The sequence below is a fragment of the Brachyhypopomus gauderio genome, chromosome 11, assembly GCF_052324685.1.
Source record: "Brachyhypopomus gauderio isolate BG-103 chromosome 11, BGAUD_0.2, whole genome shotgun sequence".
NCBI classification, from domain to species: Eukaryota; Metazoa; Chordata; class Actinopteri; order Gymnotiformes; family Hypopomidae; genus Brachyhypopomus; species Brachyhypopomus gauderio.
In genome coordinates, this window is record NC_135221.1 from 18,984,387 (window position 1) to 18,995,312 (window position 10,926).

A 10,926-nucleotide genomic window follows, 5' to 3' on the forward strand; every position below is an offset into this window, starting at 1 on the left:
ACAAGGTTCTAATTTGTCAATGTCACCCAGCAGTGATAATATACTTAGCAATGTAGAGATGTTGATGTCTCTTTAGAGTATCACAGACATGAATTGCAGTCTAACTTCCATATACAAAGCAGATCTTTTCTACCAAGGCAAGAGTCATGGAAATACTCTGATAATGATCCCAGGTGTTTGGATAGGCAGAGAGGTGAACCTTGTGACTTTTTGATTCTGATAAGGTTTGTTTCTTGGCTGCAGGTCAGAGAGGCTGAGCATGAGGCTGAGCAGCAAAGAATAAAGAGAGAGAAGGAGAAGGATGTGGCCAGACTCAGAGCTCTCCAGAAACGAGACAGAGACCACAGAGCTGAACAGGTGGAAGCAACCTCACTGATTAAACATTTAACAACAGACTCCTTTCAGTTAGATGCTTGTGTTAAAGACTTGGTGGATCATATTTCCAAGTAAATATTGAACAATCTTTTGCCAGTGTTTTATATTTATCATACGTTTCATGGTACATTTAAAACAGAGGAGGATCATATCTATAGCCATATTTATTTATGCATCATGACTGTGATAAATCACAGTCCACAGAGAAAAACTAATTTTTGTTAACTTTGTGATGTCATTTCCTCCCAGGATGAACTCAGGGCTCCCAGGAACCAGTCGAGAGAGAATGGAGAAGAAAGGAGAAAAAGCAGGCCAAGAAGGCAGTGCAAAGGAACAGCTGAAGGTCTCCCGCCTACATCAGATGTCCCACAAAGAGCACATGCTGTCAGTCGAGGTTGGCAGACAGAGGGCGGAGTTCAACAGGGTCCTCAGGTGAACTGGCACCACACAGCTAACCAACGCCAGTCTTAGGCTTAGAAACTCATTCTCATTACTAACATGTTCTTGATTAAGTAAGGAATTTGGAGAATGTGGAATAATACCATCATTTCACAGCTGTGGAATGTATACGTGTGCCATAAACACCCATGGAAGCCATCTCAGACAAGCTGTGGCATTTCTCAGGATTCAGCACATGGGTGTGGTACGGATGTAAAGGTCAAAACAAGGGACCTTATTTTTGAGACCTTATTTTCCTCTATAAAACTTTCACTTAAATACTATATATATCATAGATGTTTATTTTTTACCTGGAAGAACTCCTGATTATAAAACTGATAACGTTACAGCTCTTTGTTTCAGTGGCAGTCTGGAACTTGTTAGACAGAAGACTATTGTTGTGATTTTGGGTTTTTTGCTTAGCAATTAACACATGCTTTGTTTATTCTTTTAACATAATACAGTATTCTTATAACATAATACAGTATTCTTTTAACATAATACAGAAGTAAAATGTAACCACTGTTTAATATAGAAGTGAAATGTAACCACTGTCTAAGATGTGTCCGAGCTGTGAACCCTAGGGAGAGGATGTTGAGCAAACCACACTGTAGAGTGAGACCTAAAAAGCAGAAGGCGTAGGCCTGATTGTGCCGACATTGAGGAAATATGAATTTACAGCATCTTCATGGACGGTGGCCTCTTTCCGGCCTATCAGTCCATCGGCAGGGACCATAAGTCTATTAGGGAAAAGTGTTGGGGGTGCAGAAAGAAGAAGTGTGGTACGTGTGGATGACATTACCATGTAAGGTATAGAAGAGTGAATGGAGGGGTGGAGAAAACAGTATATAACGACTGCGTCTAATCATACTCTTTGAGAATTCTCTGATGCACAGGTAGTGTTGGTGTCTCTGAGATTCTCCCGAGATATATCTCTGTTTTAATAAAGGCCTTTTTGTTATTGCTATAATTTTGGTATGGTGGTTCCTGCTATCTCCTTCCCATCAAACGAACACGCTGGGCTAAGGTGGTAGGTAGAAGTTTAAAGCCCTCAACACTATAGATTATAGTTTAGTGTCTAGTAGACACTTTTGCATTTTTCTCCAGTCACAGATCGTCAGGGTTGTATACAGAAATGCTCTTTTCCTAGACAGCATTCACACCCTATCTGCTTTCCCATAGCAGCTCTACTATGTATGAATGGGGAACAGGTGTGAAGCTTAATATTGAAGGGAGGAAGAACAAGGTATATGATGCAGGGGATTCTGGGAATTGCAGTCTTCATGGTCCTGCTGTATCACAGCTACACTTTAGTTAGTGTTGCATGTAAAATGACATTTTGAAACTATCTGTCTTTCAAGCTTGTGTCCTGAATCTTTTAGGTCCAATTGATCCATATTTATCTAATATGAATATGCATCAAAAAGAGTACATTTACATGCTATAGGAAACTGGAAATTGCTTAAGGTTATATAAATCCATGTTTTTGAGGTCCACTAGAGGCTGATGAAAAAATCATGATTATATTACATTTCAAGTCTGTGTTTCAGAGGCAGTCTGGGCCTTGCTAGACTGAAGACCAGAAATAATAATTTAGTGCCAAGTAGACACTTCTGCTCTAATTTGGGTTCACACCCATCTGCTTTCCCAGAAGTGCTCTATGATTTTACAGAAGAGGACTTCTAGGCCCAATTTATGCATATTCATCTCAGGCAACCTTCTCATCCTGGATCAACACTGAAATGAAGGTGTCAGAGCGTTCTGGGTTCCCTGGGTTACCGTCTCTGCAGGGTTTGGATACTCCGCTTACTCCCTCTCCATGCTGCAGGACACAGCAGGAATTGATCACTCGGGAGAAGGCGCGTGAGGCAGCAGGCTCTCCACCACGCCAAGGGAATCCAACAGCAGTTGCGGGAGCGAGAGACGCAGGCCATCGTCCTGCAGAGGGAGCGCTTCCGGGAGGTGCAGAGAATGAACGAAGAAACTCGCACATGCAGAGCTCGTCTGGATGACATGAGAGACAAGAAGCTGAAGTGAGTCACACAAAAGCAATCGAAGACGAGTTTCTTAATTGGCACGTTGTCTTCATTAATGAAAAGCACATGAGCATTTTAACCCAGTTCCTGTTTGAGGAAGAGTGTAGCATGATATCATCAGTGTCAATCATGAGATCATTTCCTTTAATGACAGAACTGCTAGATTGTCAGCAGAATCAGCAGAATCATGCAAGATAAGCAATGACACAACCTCTTCGTTTTCCCTCACAGGATAAACCCACTTTTATGTCACTCCTCCCCATTTCATTCCCCCCTTGACCCTCTCTCTGTCACGTTGAGGACCCCGGCCCCTCCCCTTTGGGCGTGTGTAAACGTTGTCCACGTGCTTTGTCTGCGTCTGCGGAACTCTGTGGTGAAGGCTATGTTGTGTGAATAATGTGTCTCACCTGTGAATCGTCTCGTAATCACATGGGGCTAATGTGGTCTGTCTATTTAATGTGCGCTCGCGCAGTGTCCTGTGCTCGTCGTTGTCTAATGTCTACACGTTACGTGTGAAGTATTTGTTGCTCGTGCGCTATTGCGCAATTTTGTTTAAATAAAAAGTGACGTAAAAGAGGAGGATTCCTGTCTCGTCCTTCGTCCCTCGCCGAACGTCACAGAACGACGAGCCATCAAGAGACAAAGATGCCAGGCTACAAGAGCAAGCCCAAGAAGGGAAAAAAGCCCAGCAAGCGGCACCACCGCTCTTCTTCCTCCCCCCCGCGCCGCGAAGCCCCGCCGACTTTGGCGCAGCTCGAGCTGGACCCGATCTGTGCGTCCCTGCTGCGACAGGCGCGGGTGCATCACGACCCCGAGGCGGCGGAGAAGCTCCGCCAGGAGGCGGTGCGGCTTTGGGGAACATACCACCCCACTTCATCCAGGGAGCCCTCACCCCTGCGGGTGAGCTCCTTTGCGCTCTGTGGGGTGGAGAAGACCCCCGAGAGCGAGTTTGGGGAGGGGGACTCTCCAGGCGAGGAGGAGGAGCTGGAAGACGAGGAAGACAGCTACCCTCCGTCTTTATGCGACGCCTCCACCGTCAACTACGGTAGGGAGGAGGAGTCAGAGGAAGACGGCTATCCTCCGTCGCTAGATGACGTCTCTACCGTCGACTACGGTGAAGAGGAGGAGGAGAAATGATAGCAGTGGCTACAGAACAAAGCAAGGGGGTGATTTTAAGAGCGAAGGAGAGGGAAGTGGAGGAAGGGGAACGTTGTACGAGGTTTTTCTTCAAAAAAATTATAGATAAAGGGGGAGGTATAACGAAATTAAAAGATAAAGAAGGAAGAATAGTGGAGGGGAAAGAGGACATTTTAAGGGTGGTAGAGAGCTTTTATTCTGACCTTTATAAGGAGGCAAGAATTGATAAACAAGCTTTAAAGGAAACATTAGAGCTATTACAAGAAAAGGTAAGTGAGACGGACATCTTAACGAAGGATTTGAATAGAATAGAATTAGAGAACTGCTTAAAGGGTTTTAAAAATGGGAAGGCACCCGGTCCAGACGGGTTGCCTATAGAATTTTATAAATGCTTCTGGGACATTTTAGTACGGGACTTATTAATGGTTTTTAATGAATTCGAGCTTTTAGAAAAAATGCCGAGGAGTTTTAGAGAAGGTTTAGTTACTTTGATTTTTAAAAAACAGGATAGAACGGAGCTGAAAAACTGGAGGCCGATTACCCTATTGAATTGTGACCTTAAAATATTTAGCAAGCTTTTATCGGTACGTATGTCCAAGGTTTTAAAAGAAATAATACACCCGGACCAAGCCTGTGCGGTGCCAGGGCGGAAGATAGCGGACAGCCTCATTCTGATTAGAGACACCATCAGCTACGCGAGAAGCAGAGATATTCGGATGATTTTGCTAAATTTAGACTTTGAAAAAGCATTCGACCGTATCTCGCATCAATACCTCTTTGAGGTATTGCGAAAAGTGGGCTTTCCTGGGCGGTTTTTAGCTTGGGTGGGTTTATTGTACAAAGATATTACAAGTAAAGTGATGGTAAACGGGTTTACAACAAGAGCGATTGATGTACGTCGCGGTGTCCGTCAGGGATGTCCGCTATCTCCGCTCTTATATGTGGTGGGCATAGAGGCACTCGCACAGGCCTTGAGAAGGGATGTAGGAATACAGGGAATTAAAATACCTGGGAGTGGAGGACAGGAAGTAAGATGTGTGTTGTATATGGATGATGTAAACGTCATATGCACAGACAGAGAGGCAGTAGGAAGAACTTTCGCTCTCACCGAACGATACGGGCAAGCAGCAGGAGCCAAACTAAACAAAGAAAAATCAACAGCGAAATTATTTGGACCATGGGGCACAGAGAAATTAAGGGGAATGGAGTTGGTTTTAAAAGAAACAGATATTAAGGTTTTAGGAGTGCGTTTTGATGTAACAGGGAAAGGGAATGGAAACTGGAAGGAAATCTTAAATAAAGCAAGGCAAAAAATAGGATATTGGAAGACGAGGACGCTGACATTGGAAGGCAAAGTTTTAATAATGAAGGCTATAATTTTACCTCTGTTTTTATTGGTCTCTACAGTTTTTATGCCACCGAGGTCCGTGCTGCTGGAGATTGACAGAGTCCTTTTTTACTTCTTCTGGGGGACCAGATGGGAGAGAGTGCGACGGGAGGTGCTGAAGAGGCCACCGGGAAAAGGAGGAAAAGGCGTTCCTGACCTCCACCTCTTCTTGGGCAGCCTCTTCGTGGCTACACACATAAAATATGGCACAGACAAAAAAATGACAAAGACAGGGTGTATGGTCAGATTTTTAATGGGGTCATACTTAAGACGTTTGAAGGTGATTAAAATAGACCTAAGGTTACCAGTGGCCTTTGAGATGCCAGAAGGTTACAATTTTATTCCCAAGTTTTTAAAACATTTTAATTTGGAAGATGCCATTCTAAACACACTTGTAAACCATAAACAAATGATTTTGTATGTACAGGAGCAACAACCAGTGTGCCTGGTCCGTGGTCTGGGGGAGAAAGAATCCCGGCAGGTATGGAACAACGCTGCCCACCCAACTCTCACAAACGGACATAAAGACCTGTCCTGGATGGCGGCCCACGAGATCCTCCCGGCCAGGGCCGTTATGCACTCCCGGGGCATGGCAAAAAACCCCATATGCCCGCAGCCAGGGTGTGGCGCGCCCGAAACTGTGAGGCACGTGCTCTGGGAGTGCGACGCCGCCCAGGATCTGTGGTCAGTAACCGGCACCCTATGGTGCCCGTATCTACGAGCAGGGGAGGTCCAAGAACTGTGTTACCGAAAAGCGGTTAACGGGGTGGGCTGGGGCCCACATGTCACACCAGCTGTTTTTAAGAGGCTCTGGCCCACCTTAAACAGTATAAAAGACGCCGTATGGACCTCCAGAAACCTGCTCGTGGGGAAGCGCGTGGAGATGACCATACAGGGCCGACAAGAGCTGGTGCACAAAAGGCTGTATGTGTACATCGCACTGCGACAGTCGGATGGGGGTGCCGGGGCCACAGGCTAGGGAAGATCTTGGGCGGCGGCGGCACCTGACTGCACACAGACCCCCCCGAAGTCTGGGGAGCAGTGGAGCCAAGGTTTTAGAGGATCTCCTCTGGGTACCAGAGGGACAGGTAATATGTGTCTTTCTTTCAGAGTGGTGTGACAACCAGACAAAGGCGAGCTGGGGGTGGTACAGGAATGCCGGTACACAGACAGAGACTAGGACGGGTTGTAAAGAGGTGGGAAGGAAAATTTTAGGGGGCAAAAGTGGTTTGCATGTTGGGGAGAGCAACTTCCATTTTAAAGTGAATGACAGAAGGAAAAGTGTAACCTTGCTTTATATACTTATTTATCTATTGTACTTGTTTTTAGTCTCTTATCCATGGAAATCAACACACTGGTCTGTGATGGGATGCAGCAGCATGTGGGAAAAGACCCCTATAGTCCTTGGTGTGCAGGCAAAGTTTATTTTTTGGAGTGGAATGTTTGTGCTTTTTGTGTACACTGTGCAAAGGCGCCCTCAGGTGGTGAGAAGGAGAATGGCTGAGGCCTTCCATGGAGCAGACCTGTGGAAACCAGGAAGGAAGACTGAGTCGCATTTTGCTCTTTTATTGTGGACAATCATGCTGTTTATGGAAACAAATGACACGGACACACTCACCAGAGACAAAACTTTTATTTGAAAAAAGGAAAATATAAATGGCCATGGACCTTTTATCATATACATTGTATATATATATTCAATTGTATGATGTGTGATATATATGGTGTATGACACAATAATTTTAATAAAAAAAAAAAAAAAAAAAAAAAGAAGAGGAGGAGGAGGAGTCGGAGGAAGAGGACTACCTCCCTCCGCCCGTAGGTCCCTCTCCCCCTGTCGAGGAGGGCGAGGAAGAGGGGGAGGAGCAAGAGGGCGACGAGGAGGAGTACCCCCCGTCGGAGTGCTCCGCATGCCCCGAGGAAGACGGTGGGGAGGAGAACGGGGATTACCCTCCGTCCGAGGGCTCCTACACGGAGGAGGAGGAGAGCCCTCCCCCCTCGGAACTGTCCGCCGGGACGGTGAGGAGGAAGAGGAGTCCAGAGGCGGGTTCATCCCTCAAGCGCTCCCCAGCCAGCGACATGGACTGTTCCCGGGGTGGCAGCTCGGGGCAGCCCATGAGCTGGAGCCGTGGCAGTGAGGAGGAGATGGAAGCGGAGGAAGCCACTCCCACTGCCAGGTCCGGAGGGAGATCCCCGGACGAGGAGGGTTTCCCGTACGGCCCACCGAGGGGTGGGACCAACCGCGCTGCACCTGGCGCGTCGGCCAACCGCGCTGCACCTGGCGCGTCGGCCAACCGCGCTGCACCAGGCGCGTCGGCCAACCGCGCTGCGCCCGGTGGAGGGTTTGCAGCAAGGGCAGGAGGAGCACCGCCCACCGCAGCACCTGCAGCACCAGTGGCTCCCGATCTCACTCCCCTCATCGCTCTCCTTCTGGCGCGCAGCCTGGCGCCGGTTTCATGTGTGTGTGTGCCTGTGTTCGTAAGTCTACCCGTATGTGTACCTAACCCCCTCTTCCCGTTTGTGTCTATGTGTGTAAGCGTGCCTGTTTGTGTTTTTGTAACCGTGCCGTTGTCTAACGTCTTTTCCCCTGTGTTCCCAGGGAGGGTGTTCTAGGCGGTCCGTGGCGGACGCTTCCCCGAGGGCGGTCACCTCCCAGACGCAGGACTGAGCGCGTCGGATCCGCCCATCGTCGTGGGTTCGGGGCACTCGGTCCTGTTGGCACCCCGGGACGGGTAGTGCCCTTGGAGGGGGCGTCTGTCACGTTGAGGACCCCGGCCCCTCCCCTTTGGGCGTGTGTAAACGTTGTCCACGTGCTTTGTCTGCGTCTGCGGAACTCTGTGGTGAAGGCTATGTTGTGTGAATAATGTGTCTCACCTGTGAATCGTCTCGTAATCACATGGGGCTAATGTGGTCTGTCTATTTAATGTGCGCTCGCGCAGTGTCCTGTGCTCGTCGTTGTCTAATGTCTACACGTTACGTGTGAAGTATTTGTTGCTCGTGCGCTATTGCGCAATTTTGTTTAAATAAAAAGTGACGTAAAAGAGGAGGATTCCTGTCTCGTCCTTCGTCCCTCGCCGAACGTCACACTCTCAGTCTCATGATATAACAGGGGATCACATTGTGATTACGAGTTAAAAATCTCCCTTTTTCTTTTCTTAAAAAATTTTAACAAAAAAGTTTATATAGAGTTTATCTATATACTCCATATTATAATAATAACTGCACATGTTAAAAACAACTAATAATGCGTTACAAAATAACTTTGTAAACAAAGTTCTTTGATTTTCCTAGCTTATATGAGCTCTTTAATGTTGCTTAATTCTAACCTGAGTCTCTTTTCTGTGACCTGCTTAAGTGCATCAAGCAGGGAATGATTCTCAGTCACACAGAACAATGGAAGAGTGTTCAGACTAGGGTCACCAGTGGTGATTTTAGAAAAGTGTTGCCAGGAAGACTTCACTGTTTATTCCATCTGACATGACTAGAGTTTCTCCTGCCAGTGTGCTTTTGACCACATTAATTTTTCATATTGCCAAAGGAGAGGAGAGATCTTTCCTCCTTTTCCCATGAGTGCAATCAGTGTCCCTCCCTGTGTACCTTCATCAGGAAGATTAACAAATGAAGCATCACTGAAAACAACCAATGTCAAATCATCACTGTTACCCAAGTGTTGAAACGTAAGAGTCACCTTCTTTGCCTTAAGTTTGCGGATGGCTTTGTTCACTTTGTGAATGGACTGTGTTAGGTGCCAGGCTACATGTGTCAATCAGAACATCTAACCTTGTTTGTTTAGCAACCCTCAAAATCTGTCCTATCTTTGACCTCAGTTGCTCCCTTTCTGTCACACTTAAGTATCTCTCTGTGTGGCCCGTGCTGCCTGCCTGTTTCCCCAACCTTTCATCTTATCACCCTAAACCAGCAGACTTCTGTGTGTCTGCTCATGATTATTTTTACTGCATATCCGGACACATCCTTAAATTTTGATTCCAGAGTGAAACTGTACTACCCATGAGAAAAGATGCCAAAATATGTGGGGTTTTTTTATTCTTGGGGAGTTTCCACATTTTACAAATGTGCAAAAAACTAAAACCTATAATAATAAAAAATGAAAATATGCATGTCCTTTACAACATGCACACAAACAGCTGTGATTGATTCCCAAATGATACAGCAAGTACAGGAAGTATGTATTTTTTTAAGGGAATTTACTATGAAATGTTGATTATGGTTAACAGAAAATGTTTTGCGCTCTCAGGTCAGCTGGGCTTCCTGACAAATACTGCAATGAAGTGGACATAAAGGTTATGCCTTACCCACCTTGGCGCACTAAATGTTAGATTCTTGTATGTCCCCACATATATACATAAAACCCATGAAGCATGTCTTGTACGCAATGTAAGCAAATAAAAATCTTTAAAGCAAACTGCAGGTTATTGAGTAATTGGGTGTTCTGTTATGAGCTCTGTGATTTTGTTAATAGACACATACCGGACCCTTCAAAATATCATTAGAAGGGGCACGCAGGCATAGGCAGGAGAAAGCCCATAAAGCCATTTTAATTTTTTTTAATGGTTTTGATTGGTTAGATCCACTCTAAGCAGGGCCGGCCCTTCCATTAGGCGACATAGGCAAATGCCAGGGGCGCCATCTGTCCAGGGGGGCGCTCGCGTGCATGCGTTTTTTTTTTTTTACAAATGAACAATTAATAAATGTGAAAACAAGCAAAGTCCACATAATCATAATTTCATTGTTTAATAATATTAGTCAAATTAATAATTCTTATAATAACAACACACGACACCTATCACTCGCACGCCAACCTGCCCTCCCCCGCGCTCTGTGCACCTTGTTACTGTTTCTCTGTACACCACAGTATTTCACACCGTTGTTTCTAGGTAAAAGAGAGAAAGGCCCTCCACCAGGAACTTCTGTGTATCTGTCGCATACCCTTGCCTTTTACATTGAGAGCTTTTATTATAGATTGGCAGTTTTATCAACCAATCATATTATCGAATTAGAATCGTTATGTAAAATGGTTTTAAAATATTTTTTGTGCAACACCTTTATATTTATTGCTTGTTATAAGTAATATTTAAGTCATTTGCTTTTTATTTGTTTCTTTAATAGTGACACAATCAACCCAATGATTGATGATGCAGGGGGCACCAACCAAAATCTCGCCTAGGGCACCACATTGGTCAGGGCCGGCTCTGACTCTAAGTCAGATATGTCCTACAGCAGCAAAGAAAAACACTGATATAACATGTTAATATAGCATGAACTGGTTTATAATTTTACTTTATTAATGAAATATATATATTTATATAATTTTGCACACCACTGCAATATAATAATAATAAGAAGTATGAGGAATAAGCACTATAATATTTTTGTTGAATTTGCATGTGGAATAGCATTAAGCTCCAGTGATTACTAGCCCACCCCAGGTCTTCCACAGACAGCTGTAACGGGACTGTTTTTCCTTCGCGAGAGTGAGCCGTCCCATCACAACTGCGCTTTAGCTGAAAAGGAAGCATGTCCGCTACGCACCGC

The 10,926-nt window shown here is 45.5% G+C and overlaps 2 protein-coding genes across 2 annotated transcripts; both read left to right on the forward strand.

Annotated features, from left to right (window-relative positions):
* The first annotated feature begins 228 nt into the window (after positions 1-228).
* Positions 229-9,768, forward strand: LOC143527384 (uncharacterized). The gene is made up of 3 exons (XM_077022562.1): positions 229-357; positions 625-807; positions 9,629-9,768. The coding sequence occupies exons 1-3, from the start codon at positions 302-304 to the stop codon at positions 9,708-9,710; spliced, it is 321 nt and encodes a 106-aa protein (XP_076878677.1). The 5' UTR covers positions 229-301; the 3' UTR covers positions 9,711-9,768.
* On the forward strand, positions 2,506-7,001 carry LOC143527675 (uncharacterized). Its single transcript, XM_077022972.1, has 2 exons — positions 2,506-4,255; positions 5,394-7,001. The coding sequence occupies exon 1, from the start codon at positions 3,495-3,497 to the stop codon at positions 3,984-3,986; it is 492 nt and encodes a 163-aa protein (XP_076879087.1). The 5' UTR covers positions 2,506-3,494; the 3' UTR covers positions 3,987-4,255; positions 5,394-7,001.
* Positions 9,769-10,926: the final 1,158 nt, after the last annotated feature.